Source organism: Nycticebus coucang, chromosome 18 (assembly GCF_027406575.1).
Source record: "Nycticebus coucang isolate mNycCou1 chromosome 18, mNycCou1.pri, whole genome shotgun sequence".
NCBI lineage: Eukaryota > Metazoa > Chordata > Mammalia > Primates > Lorisidae > Nycticebus > Nycticebus coucang.
Window position 1 is genome coordinate 72126469 of NC_069797.1, and position 13015 is coordinate 72139483.

A 13015-nucleotide genomic window follows, 5' to 3' on the forward strand; every position below is an offset into this window, starting at 1 on the left:
GTAAAGAAAAACAGAAGCAAACAAACACGCGTGTACCCCTCTAAGGGGCAGAGAAGTAACCCTGTTCAATGAACAAAGACGGACTCAAATTTCTAAAACTGCATCGGTTAGTGACCATTGAAAATGAGCTGCCAACACGTCCCCCTGGCTGCACCTCCGCGGGCCGCTGCGGGAAGGGACAGCGGGTTCCGGCCGTGGCCACACGAGCCGCCCGCGGGGGCTGAGAGCCCACCGCAAGCTCGACGGCGGAGTCTTCGACCAGGAAAGGCTCCACTAGCCCTGGGGAGGTTTCAGGTCGCGTGCGAGATGCGGCCGGCTCAACAGCTGTTCGCTCAGCCAGGCAATCTCACCGTACCATCCCGGATCCCCCACCGCGTAAGGCCCCGGCTGCCCACTGCCTGCCTAGACAGTTGGCGGCGCTGAGGAAGCTCGGAACACACTCGGCCCCCGGCGGGGCGGAAGCGCTTCCGCCCCCAACCAAGATGGCAGCGGGGCGGGGCGGGGCCAGAGGGCGGAAGTGGCCGGCGGACCGCTGACTGGAGCACCATGGCTGCCACGGCTACCTCCCCTGCGCTGAAGCGGCTAGATCTGCGCGACCCCGCGGCGCTTTTCCAGACGCATGGAGCGGAGGAGATCCGCGGGCTGGAGCGCCAGGTTCGGGCCGAGATCGAGCACAAGAAGGAGGAGCTGCGGCAGATGGTGGGCGAGCGGTACCGTGACCTGATCGAGGCGGCCGACACCATCGGGCAGATGCGCTGCTGCGCGGAGGGGCTCGTGGACGCCGTGAAGGCCACCGACCAGTACTGCGCCCGCCTCCGCCAGGCCGGCTGGGCCGCGCCCCAGCCAGAGCAGGACCTGCAGGTCAGTCCCCGTAAGTCGATCCTCCCGCCCCCAATCCTGAGACCTCGCGGCTCAGTCCTGGGGCCGGTCCGCACCCCGCCCCCCGAGGGACTCCCAGGTCAGTCCCGGCCCCCTCAGGTCAGCCGCAGGCCCCCGCCCGCCAACTTTCCGACCCCCGCGAACCCTCACCTTCCCTGGAGGAGCCGGCTTCTCCCTCTGGGACCACCCCCATCAGAGGACAGTGCCGGCGGGGAGGAACCGTCCTGGAGAAGTCATTCAGTTGTTTGTTCAGGAGCCTTCCCGGCTTCTCTGCCCTGACACTCACTCTCACCGCTCTCTGGTTTCCCTGGGCTCCTTTCAATTTTAGCAGAAAACGCCAGGGGTCTCTGTGTAGACGGTTCAGTTCTCCCCTGTGTAACATTTCCTGACATTGTTTTTCTTAGATTTCTCCTTTACGTCGACCCTGCCCCTACTCCCAAGTCATTTATCCCTCATCACAGCCTTACCTCCATCCACCCCAAGAATAACGTCCACAATCCCAAATAGCCCCGCCATCCTTTGGGAGTTGTGGGAGGGTAGTACCGGCCGTCAGACAGCCCTTACCTTTTAATAGGTGAACAAAGTCTCTCCTAATTCTGGTTCTCCTGTGTTCTTTTCTCCAAATGCTATTGATTAGACTCGATGTGGAAGGATGTGCCAGTAAACATATCCTAATATTGGGGCATCATCTTGTGTTCTCAAAGAATGGTGACCCAAGGATGAACTAAGGGAATGGAGGCTGAAGAAAGTAAACAGGGCTGCAATCATAGCAATCCTGGGCACGTGCAGCTATGGGTGGTGAATTAGACACCCCTGCTTTAGGTTCTTCTTAGTAAGGAGGGGACTCATAGATGAGATTTGGAATATGGGTGTTACAGTCCATTTGTGCTACTGTAACAAAGTGCCTGAGATTGGATAACTTATAAGGAACAGAAATTTATTTTCACACAGTTCTGTGGTCTGGGAAGTCCAAGGTCAAGGTGCTGGCATTTGATGTCTGCTGGGGGCCTTCTTGATGTGTCCTCATGGTGTGGTAGAAGATAGAAAGGCATAAAATAACCTGAGCTAGTTCCCTCCAGCCCTTTTATAAGTCCCTAAACCCTTTCCGAGGGGACGTTTGAAGGGAGCGAATCCTAAGAGGATAGGCTGAGACGAGTAGAGGCCTGCACACTGGACCAGATGAAGATTTGATACAGGGTTGGTGAAGGAGAGCAGTCAGCAAGAAAAGCCATGGTGCCCTCAAAGAAACAGGAGAAAAAGGCTGAACCATCAAAAGGAAGGAGAAAGCTCACACAGGTGGTAGTCTGCAGAGCTCCCTGCCTGGGAGACATCAGGAGGATCCCTGGTAGCCAGATGGTGAGATGAAAGTGTGCCTCTTCATGGGACGAGGTTCACCCATGTGTGGGAAAAACTGTGGGCCCTTACAACACTCAGCCACTGTATCACACTGGACTTTGATGCCTTGCTAAGGGTCATTGAGTCCAACTTAAGGAAAGCTTGGTGTCCTAAAATAACCCCCAAATTTCTCCCCAAGCCTGAAGAAAACTCACCTTGCTTTTGTTTGCTCTTCTGACTGAGTTCTGTGCCCTTATCTGCAGCCACAGCAGCCATCCCAGGAGAACTTCTACAGCATGGCTGCCCAGATCAAACTGCTGTTAGAAATTCCCGAGAAGATGTGGAGCTCTATGGAAGCCTCGCAGTATCTCCATGCCACACAGCTGTACCTGCTCTGCTGCCACCTTCACAGCCTGCTCCAGCTGGATTCTTCTGGTTCTCGGTATAGCCCTGTGCTCTCACGGTTCCCTATACTTATCCGGCAGGTGGCAGCAGCCAGCCACTTCCGGTAAGTGGATCCTTCAGAAAGATCTCTGGTGATGTGATGGTTGAGCTTCACCACTGCTGTTTTATGGAGTCTGTCTTCTTTCCTGATGTACAAGGCTTTTTACCCCAGATGTTAAAAATTCCCTATTGCCTCTTGTCATCATTTTTCTAGATCAGCTATTCTACACGAGAGCAAGATGTTGCTTAAATGCCAGGCGGTGTCTGACCAAGCTGTAGCCGAGGCTCTGTGTTCTATAATACTCTTAGAAGAGAGTTCTCCTCGCCAAGCCCTCACAGACTTCCTGTTGGCCAGAAAGGCAACTATTCAGAAACTTCTCAATCAGCCGCACCATGGTGGGTGTGGCTTCTCTCCAACATGGGTTAGAGAAGGGTGAGCTGAGGGAGACTGAAGCCTTCAGAGCATCCTGTCCTTATGAAAGGAAATTGTAAAGGAGAAACAGAGGATGGTTTCTTCTTGTAGGTGCTGGTATCAAGGATCAGATCTGCACATTGGTGGAATTGCTGGCTGCCACGCTGAACCAAGCTCATGCCCTTTTCTACACTATGCCAGAAGGTCTGCTGCCTGATCCATCCCTGCCGTGTGGCTTGCTCTTTTCTACTCTGGAGACCGTCACAGGCCAGCATCCTACCGGTGAGATTTTAGTCAACCTTTATTTTTTATGCCTCATTCGGTTGCTACTTAACTCAACATCTGCCATGTGCCAACTGTTGTGCCAGGGTCTGGGGAAAAGCAGTGAGCTGGACAAGAACAGATCCTGCCTTCTTGGAGGTCACAGTCTGGTGGTAGAGGCAGATAGTGAACTCATGAATGTGCAGATAACTTGTTTAATGTCAGTACGGGTCACTGTTATAAAGGCAAAGTTCAAGTTGCCTTGGGAATATTGAATGGAGGGAACTCACCAAGGTCAGTGAAGGCTTCTATGGAGAACTAATATTTCAACTGAAAACAGAAGGCTGAGTAGAAATCAGTCAGGTGAGGAAGACAAAGAAGAGGGTTCTAGGTAAAGGGAAGAGGATAAGCCCGGGTCCTGAGGCAAGGAGGGTGGCTGAGGGGTACTGGGTGAGGTGGGAGTGGCCAGGGTGTGGCCAGGGCCCAGCCTTGTAGGCCAGGGAGTTTAGACTTTATCCAAAGAACAGCAGATTGGTGTGGCCCCTCTGTGGTATGTTCCCATGCATCCTGTGCTTTTACTTGGTAGCATTTATCCCAGCTAGAATGAAATAAATGCATTTGGCCTTTATGTAGCAGTGGATCTCCATGGGGATAGAGTGGATGCTGAAAGCTCACCTAGGAGGCTGGCACCGTGATCCAAGTGTCAGATCCAGGGGACTTGAGTTAGGTGGGAGCAGGGGAGATGGAGGTCAGTGGACAGCTTGGACATCTGTGTAGGAGAGGGTTGGTGTTATATTGGCTATAGAAGGGAGGTTTCCCAAGTTAACTAGAAAAGGGGTGGTTTGAAGGTGCCAATGATGGGCTCACTTTGAACTTGTTGTATTGAAGATGCCTGAGACCTTGGAGTGGGGCTATAGTGTGAGCAGGTGCCTATGGACCCTGATGGAGCAGCAGGAGGTCTGGTTAAGGACTTACCTACCCCATGGCACATCTGCACGGGCCTGTTATTTGAAGCCGTGGGAATGGGTGACATCAGTAAGGAAAGACGATGCAGAGACTGTACCTTATAGAACTTCAGAAATCCAGGGTCAGATGGGGGCATCAGCAAAATTGACTAAAGAGATACAGCCAAAGATGGAAAGGAAACGTGGAGTATGGGAATAGCCAAGTGATCTTTTCCAGAGAAAGCAAGAGATGTGTACTATGAAGCCTCTGCTTGGCTGACTTTATCTTCCAACTAGCATACCACCTCCTTATGCTTTGGTTTCTCTCTAGGTGCTTCCATTTAATGCTTTATCCCTCTGGGGAACGGTGAGTGCTGGGTAGTTTGTCATGGCACTGGACAACAGGGCAGCAGTGCCTGGGAAGGGCCTGTGTCTCAAATTCCAGAGGCTGCCTCGTGGTGCCAAGCACGCTGCCTCTAGCTGCAGAGCACAGGCCCATGCCCTTCTTGACGGTTCAACTCCAAAAGCTCCAAACAACTCACTAATCAGGATAAGTGGTCATCAGTCCTTCCTTAGATCTTCAAGGAAGGCGGGAGGATGGTGAGGATGAAGAAGCAATTAACTTTTACTTTTGACAGCATAAGTTCTACTTTAAAATCCCTGGGACTGCACAGAACTCACTTCTTTTTTCTACTCTTCTGACCCCCATTTTTTCCTTTTGACCTTTTTACCATTTTTTTCAACCAGTAGGATGACCAAAGTCATGGGGAAGCTTCCCTGCTCCCTGCTGGGGGGACAGGTCTGTATTTCCTTTTCCCCACTATTCCAGGAGTCCAGTTTGACCTTCCTAAAGAAGAGCTAGACAATTTTCAGAAATTCCTTCTAGGTTTGTGTTTTGATGTGCTCTTCAAAGGGTGGCCTAGACTACTTCTCACTTGGCCTTCTCTTTAGGAAAGGGCATTGGTGTCCTGCAGGGGGAGATGAAACTCTGCAGCTGGTTCAAATACCTGCCGGCCTCCGTCGTTGGGTTCCAGCCGGTACTGCGGACACTCGCACATCCTATCAGCCAGGAGTACCTGAGAGACATGCTGCAGAAATGGATCCACATGTAAGTAGCCAGAAAGAGCCGCCCTAAGGCTAGCAGTAACCGCCTGTGCAGCCTTGCACGGGGCCATGTGAGCATCAGGGAAGCATGAGCAGGAAGCCTGAGCTCCCAGGTGACGGGCCACTCTCTCCAAAGCCTGTCATCGCCTGTGTGGCTACTCAGCACCCACTGTGGGAGACCCATCAAAAGATGATGTGGAAGGTTTTTAATTATCTTTATGTAAAAGTTTCTCAATTCCTATGGTTTTATTTAATGCATTGGTTTTTGAAGCCATTCCTTGGGGCTCTAGACTTCCTTATATCCTCAGGGAAGGAAGGGTGGGCCAGGTAAGATGACAGATGGCACATCCCAACCCAGCCAGAAACACTCTGTGTTGATAGAGATCTGTCAACATTCTGAGATAGGCATACATATTTAAATACTGGGACTCAGGTAAGAGGTTTTCAGATGGAATCCTGCTGCTGTAAAAGATCTGAAAAGGGAGATGATTTTGTTGCAGGTGTAATGAAGACATTAAAAATGGGATCACCAATCTGCTTATGTACGTGAAGAGCATGAAAGGTCTCGCCGGGATCCGAGATGCCATATGGGAGTTACTTACCAACGAGTCCACTAATCATAATTGGGATGTGATTTGTCGGCGCCTTCTGGAGAAGCCACTTTTGTTCTGGGAGGGTATGATGCAGCAACTGTTCCTTGACCAATTACAGGTGAGGTGGAAAATCCCAAGATCCTCCTGCTTCAGAGCCAGACCTAGGGTAGTATTTGTACTGTTTTGGGACGCTCTTTTTCAGCTCTAGACGGATCTGCTTACTAACAGATCCAGAGTCTAGATCTGAAAAAGACACCAGGCCTATCAGTCGGTCAGGACCATGCCCATGTCCATTAGTGATGGCTTCTTTGTCCTTTGCCAATTCCACATCATCTTTCTCAGTGTGGCAGAGATCATTTAGAATGTTCGGATTAATTGCCATTTGGTGCCCTTTAGATATCCTTAAAGGGACTGTGATTAGAACTCTTATCTTACTCTCTTTTAGACCCTGATGAAAGAAGGCTTTGAGTCCATCTCCAAGAACTCCAAAGAGCTCCTGGTGTCAGCTCTGCAGGAACTTGAAAGCAGCACCAGCAGCTCCACTCCAAACAAGCACATCCACTTTGAGCAGAACTTGTCTCTCTTCCTCTGGTCCGAGAGTCCTAGTGACCTGCCTTCCGATGCTGCCTGGGTCAGCGTGGCAAACCGGAGTCAGGTGGCCAATAGTGGCCTCTCCATGAAAGCTCAAGCTGTCAGCCCTTGTGTCCAGAACTTCTGTTCAGCCCTGGACTCAAAACTGAAGGTGCACCTGGATGACCTCCTGGCTTACCTTCCCTCTGATGATTCGTCACTGCCCAAGGACATTTCCCCCACACAGGGCAAGAGTTCTGCCTTTGACAGATTCGCAGATGCAGGGATGGTGGAGGACATGCTGCGGATGCACTCGGTGGCCTGCATCCAGCACATTGTGGAGTGCATCCAGGCGGAGCTGCAGAGCATTGAGGACGCTGTGCAAGGGCAACAGGACGTCCTGGACAGTGTCAAGCTGCACGCGGTCCTCTTCATGGCCAGACTCTGCCAGTCCTTGGGAGAACTGTGCCCCCACCTGAAGCAGTGTATATTGGGAAAATCAGGGAGCGCCGAGAAACCACCAAGGGATTCCAGAGCACTGAGAAAACAGGGAAAGGGCAAGACTCAGGAGATCCTTCCCACACAGGCCAAGTGGCAGGAGGTTACAGAAGCGCTGCTGCGGCAGAGCGTGGTGGGCTACCGGGTCTGGAGCTCAGCGGTCGTCCGAGTGAGTGGCATAATTTCTTAGGCCTGTTTATCTCGGTTGTTCAGTGACAAGGAAATAACAGTTCTTATTCCATACACTTTGTCTCTGCCACAGAGTTCAAAGGTAAAAACTTTAACACTTATTTTTAGCCTAGATTTTGGAGACAGAAAACCTTCCTTTTTTTCTTCCATCAGATGAGAATGAAAGATTTTTTTGCCAAGACAGGGGCTGCATTTCTCACTCTGCAGACTAAATACCATAAGAATGGCACTTGACATTTATAGGTACTTAGCAACAAAATTCCCATTGCTGATACTGATAATTAGCCAAAAGAAGAGTGATGTTTGCAACCCACTGCTTCACACCTGATCGAAGCAGCTTGAGCTAGCTGTTCTTGAGGTTACTACACCAATAGTTTTAGACATACTCTACAAAGGATCTGATTGAGTTACATGGAAAATGTGTACCTTTTATTACCAGGTTTTGATTCATGGATTCACCCAGTCATTACTTTTAGATGATGCTGGCTCAGTCCTGGCCACAGCCACCAGCTGGGATGAACTGGAGATTCAGGAGGAAACGGAGTCTGGTAGCAGCATCACATCCAAGATCCGACTCCCTATACAGGTGAGCACATCCCACTGTTGTAGGGACCGTGGGCTGAAAAAGAGAAAAAACTGTTCTGTGGAAAAGAAAAAGATTTTAGAAAAATCATTCAACATACAACTTCTAAGGAATAGATGAAAGTCATACTTAGGGGTGGTGCCTGTGGCTCAAGGAGTGGGGCACCGGTCCCATATGCCGGAGGTGGCGGGTTCAAACCTAGCCCTGGCCAAAAACAAAAACAAAAACAAAAAAAAAAAAAGAAAGTCATACTTAGAACTTTCTTCTGTAGGGGCATAGTGGACATAGGACCAAGTAAACAGCAGACTGAGAGAAAGTCAGTTAATGTTACTTTCCCTTTATAGCATGGGCTCTATGTTAATTAGAACCACATATTCTAAAGCGAAAACAGCAGCATAAAACACAGTGCCACCTGCCAGGTCAATGTCAGACCAAAAGGGGATGACAGCAAATTGCACTTAACAAGGGGCTTTGTTGAGGGCAGCGCCTGTGGCTCAAAGGAGTAGGGTGCTGGCCCCATATACGGGACGTGGTGGGTTCAAACCCGGCCCCGGCCAAAATCTGCAAAAAAAAAAAAAAAAGGTTGGGGGGTGCTTTGTATCTGTTAAATGGTTTGCCAGAAAGAAGGCTTAATTGGAGAGGTCAAGGTCTTGTAAGGGTAAATGGATCCACTTTTACTGCTTGGTATTTAATGGGTCCACGTTGGCAACAAGACTTCCCTTTGCTTTTTTAGCCATCCTGGTACGTACAGTCCTTCCTGTTTAGTTTATGCCAGGAAATTAATCGGATTGGAGGCCATGCCTTGCCAAAGGTGACTCTGCAGGAGATGCTGAAAAGCTGTATGGTTCAAGTAGTAGCTGCCTATGAGAAACTATCAGAAGAAAAACAGATTAAGGTAGGTGTTTGAATGTTTCTCATTAAAAACAGACAAATAAAAACCTTAGCTTTTTCTTGGCTCTGGGCAGTTCACATCAAGGATTCAAACTGTTAAGGATCACTCAGCCCAGACATCAGGTCCTATAAAAATGCTGTCTTACTAGAAATGGCTAGTATTACTAGTAATACTAATAGTAAGTATTAGTAATAGTAAGACTATTCCTGTCTTACTAGGAATGGCTGCATGCTTGACAACACCCATTCTCAGAGGTCAAACAGGTCTTTAGGAAGGACACGTTTGGTACCAGTGGGAAGGATGAGAGCTTCAGGGTCACACAGGCCTAGCTCCCAGGCCCATTGCTGCCATTGCACACTGTGGGCTGTGGGCAAATCACTAACCTCTCCGTTTCCTCAGGATCAAATACGATCACATCAGCTGCTCAGCTGGTTTCCTCACCTGTAAAGTGGAACCCCCTCCCTGCCTCCCACCTCAGGGCTGATTGTGAGGAGGTTAAGATGGGCACAAAGCACACCCTGTGGTGCAGAGTGCTCACGTAGGCGGTGCCGTCTCCCAGCCCGCCACTCCCTCTCTTGTGAAGCATCCTGCCCTGGTATGTTCCCGTTTCGTTAATAACACTCTAAAGAGGTCTCCCCTCATGAGCATCCTCCAAGTTCCTCTCCTTCATGCAGGTAGATTTTTTTCCCCGCACCTGAGCTCTTTTTTCAAGGGCTGAGTCCCGTCCCGGCTGTTAGGTTTAGTTTTGTTTAAGACCAAGTGTTAGGCTGGTTGCAGTGGCTTACCCCAGTAATGCCTGCACTTTGGGAGGTCGAGAAAGGAAGATCACTTGAGGCCAGGACTTCAAGATGAGCCTGGGCAACATAGAGAGCCCCTGTCCCTATAGAAAATAAAAAAATTAGCTGGGTGTGGTGCTGGGCCGCTCTAATGGAGAGGCTAAGCCCAGGAGTTTAAGGTTGCAGTGAGCTATGATCACACCACTGCACTTCTGTCTGGGTGATAGAGGGAGACCCAATCTACAGAAAAGACCAAGTGTCTAACATAACCTGTTTGTTGTTATGAGACTTAACCAAGCTGTAACTCAAATCAAAACATGAAGCTGTTTATATTCTTGTGTAAAAAGTCATCTCTCTTCGTGGCGGGGACTGGGAATTCATCTGCAGAAGGAAGGTGCATTTCCAGTAACCCAGAACCGGGCGCTGCAGCTGCTTTACGATCTGCGTTATCTCAACATTGTTCTGACAGCCAAGGCTGAAGAGGGCAAGAGCAGCCGAAGCAAGCCGGACTCCAGGTGTAGTATCCCCTCCACTGAGCTGTCACAAGACAGGCTCTTCCACATACAGAGGGCCCCTTGCTGGGAAGCCACAAAAGAGAAGCATCAGCCTCTTAATTACAGGTTCACTGTGTTTGTTTTAAATAGTTAAGTGTTCATATATTACCATGGAGGTAAATAATGGCCACCTGCTGCTTAAACTCCATGGTCAACTGCTATAGGTAGACCCTCCTCCTCTCTTCAGAGTCAGCCTAGCAGCTGTCAAGGATCATTTGAGCCCTTAGTGCCCTCCCTAAAAACAAAACGTGAGGAAGGAGTGGACTTCATTCACTTAGGCACCCCATCAGATTGCAACTCTGAGGATTACTGAAGCATGATGATCAGTGACAATGTACTAAGTCAGCAGCTAAGTAGAATAAAATCCAATTCCAGGATTTCTGTGGCATTAAAATACTGCAAGATTGTGAATCTAATCCTAAAAAAGTATGGAGAATAATGATTCTAATCCTTTTCTCAGAATCGAGAAAGTTACTGACCACCTGGAAGCACTCATTGATCCATTTGACCTGGACGTTTTCATGCCACACCTCAACAGCAACCTTAATCGCCTGGTGCAGCGAACTTCTGTGAGTCAGGTCTAAAGCTTGCTCAGCGTGAGTCAGGTGCCACAGGCTCAAATTGCACAATTAGCCTGCTCCAGCACTTAACACTCCAGGATGCAGCATTGGGAGGGTAAGACACAAATAGCTCTGTGTTGTTGTATGGGCTGAAAGAGGATTAGATACAGTCTCACATGCTGAGGCAAACATGGTCTGATCCCATTAGTTGTCAATAAGGATTATTAAAGTTTTATCTAGGCTTCAGAAAGAATAAAAGAACTGTATGTCTATGAGATGCTGACCTGTGGGGCATTGAGAAGTAATTTTGAAGCATCACTACACTCAAAAGAACATTCCCCCAAACAATGGTTAGAAATAGTGATTGATTATCTAACAGACAAATGACTCTGCCATTTCCTGTCTGTGAGGTGCTGTTTGGACTGGTCACCGGTACAGAGAATCAGTTCAGCCCTCGGAGCAGTACATTCAACTCCCAAGAACCCCATAACATACTGCCACTGGCCTCAAGTCAGATCAGGTAAATGACTCTAGGCTTTCACAGGGCCTGAAGCTGCCTATTTGCGGTACTGAAATTCTTTCCCCTTGTCTTAAGGTTTGGACTTCTCCCATTGAGCATGACAAGCACTCGAAGGGTGAAATCAACCAGCAGAAGTGCTGAAACAAAAGCCCAGGTTAGTGCCAACAGCAGGAGGTTCACCCTTCTTGATCCTGTCCCCATCTCCTGCCCAGCCACCCAATCAGTTCCCTTTGAAGTAACTGATAAAGAACCAAATGACAAAATGCACTAATGCTGCTTTTTAATGGCGGCGCAATAAAGAAGTACAAGGTTTTACTCACTTGAGCTAATAGAAGTTTTAGAAGTAGCCCATGGACACTACTGAGTAGCTTCAGAATAGAAATGCTTTTCAGGCTGCCCAGGCTGTAGAAAATATACAGGACACAGTGGAGATTATCTCTCGTGTTTAGTAGAGTGGAAGAGTTAACTGCCAACCTAGCACTGTGATTGTACTTATTTGGAAAAAATTTGTTTTGTTCTGGTGATGGTTTCACCTCATCTCTTAGTTGGGTGGCTCGGAAAGAAAATTCGCTTCCCCAAGTTTTATGTTTTCTTGTTAATATACATTTTGTTTCAGTCGGATGCCATCCATTAAGCCCGCAGGAGTCCTCCTGGGTATTTCTGAGTTGTGTTGTGTACACGTTTGAGAGTTGCAACAATCTGTTTTCTTACACACTTAGCTGTTGTTTGCTTACTGTTAGACAAAAGATGAGTGGCGTATCCTTTCCATGTTCCCTGATACCAAACCCATCAAGATCCACAGTCCTCATCAACTATCTTGTTTTAAAATTTGGGAGATCGTAGTATAACCAAACCAAACCAAACCAAACAAACTGGCAAAAACCACTCACTCCCTAAGCATGGGCCTGTGCTGTAACTTCCCCAGAACAGTGTTCCATTCCCAGTGACTGGCCCTCTGATTCTGTCCTAATTAGAGGAACAGAACATGGAAAGGAGGTACATATGCATATGTTTACCTTCTCCTAGGACATTTTCAAATTTTAGTGCTGTCCCATAATAAAATCTCATGCTGTTCCCTGTGTCCTCTTCCAATCTGGAGAAACAGCAAAGTCATCTGACTGGGGCTGTCCGTGTTGCTCAGACCTGCTTGTGTGCTGTGTGGCCTGAGTGGTGTGGCATGGTGTGGGTGAGCAGGCAGGAGGGCTCGGGTAGACTCTAAGGCACTTTCCTCTACTTCCAATGGCAGGTTGTCCCCCCGGCACTCTCCACAGCAGGTGACCCGATGCTTCCTGGCTCCTTGTTCAGACAGCTTGTCAGTGAGGAAGATGACACGTCTGCACCTTCATTATTCAAACTGAGCTGGCTCTCTAGTATGACTAAGTAACACAGGAACACATCCAACTCTAAATAAATACTATTATTTCTTCTAAAGGTGCCTCTGCTCATTTCTTTTAAAGCCACACCAATCTATCCAGTTCCAATGATGGAATGTGGCCCCTGCTTCATATCAGGGGTTACTTTAAGCATAAAGTTAATCCTTGTCCAACAGTTTAACAATAGTTGTTGCTTTAGACATCAGGCAGCTTACACTTTATCAGCATTCACCTTCACTATTGAGGCTACAGGTGGAATTGCCAAAGACATCAGGTAAGCTGTTGAGTTAAGATGAAAAGTCATCACGTACTCCTTCACTTTCAGAACTGTGCAGCATTTCCTACTATAGTCTTAGGCGCAGACTCTGGAGGAATATTGAGACAGAAGTTATGCATATACAAGTCTAAAAGACATTCTCCCTGGAAATACAAATATATAACAGAGTGGAGACCACTGTCGGGGAGGGTGCTTCTCTTACAGTCTAAACTGGATCTGTTATCCTGTTAGAAAGAGTCCTTGTAATAGAA

At 48.5% G+C, this 13015-nt stretch overlaps 1 protein-coding gene and 1 long non-coding RNA gene across 5 annotated transcripts; one reads left to right on the plus strand and one right to left on the minus strand.

The window, feature by feature from the left end:
• Positions 1-469: 469 nt before the first annotated feature.
• COG1 (component of oligomeric golgi complex 1) lies at positions 470-12545 on the plus strand. 4 transcript variants are annotated; one of them, XM_053567996.1, is made up of 15 exons: positions 540-861; positions 2478-2722; positions 2873-3054; positions 3182-3352; positions 5227-5383; positions 5880-6090; positions 6418-7209; positions 7669-7815; positions 8546-8707; positions 9868-9995; positions 10495-10603; positions 11005-11114; positions 11190-11268; positions 11731-11768; positions 12361-12545. In XM_053567996.1, the coding sequence occupies exons 1-14, from the start codon at positions 547-549 to the stop codon at positions 11746-11748; spliced, it is 2826 nt and encodes a 941-aa protein (XP_053423971.1). In that variant the 5' UTR covers positions 540-546; the 3' UTR covers positions 11749-11768; positions 12361-12545. The 4 variants fall into 4 exon arrangements, 3 of the variants coding, with proteins under 3 accessions (XP_053423969.1, XP_053423971.1, XP_053423970.1); XM_053567994.1 differs by lacking the exon at positions 11731-11768 and having other exon boundaries at positions 470-861; XM_053567995.1 differs by having other exon boundaries at positions 11731-12545.
• On the minus strand, positions 7711-9874 carry LOC128569677 (uncharacterized). Its single transcript, XR_008375435.1, has 3 exons — positions 9243-9874; positions 7942-8016; positions 7711-7848 (listed from the first exon to the last, which is right to left on the minus strand). It is a non-coding gene; the product is annotated as an uncharacterized LOC128569677 (long non-coding RNA).
• Positions 12546-13015: the final 470 nt, after the last annotated feature.

Bases quoted from the DNA above. Each gene is read 5' to 3' on its own strand.
- COG1 (XM_053567994.1), top strand. From the start codon at position 547: ATGGCTGCCACGGCTACCTCCCCTGCGCTGAAGCGGCTAGATCTGCGC. The intron at 3,353-5,226 runs GTGAGATTTTAG...CCTTCTCTTTAG, and splicing joins CACAGGCCAGCATCCTACCG to GAAAGGGCATTGGTGTCCTG. The intron at 11,115-11,189 runs GTAAATGACTCT...CCTTGTCTTAAG, and splicing joins CTGGCCTCAAGTCAGATCAG to GTTTGGACTTCTCCCATTGA.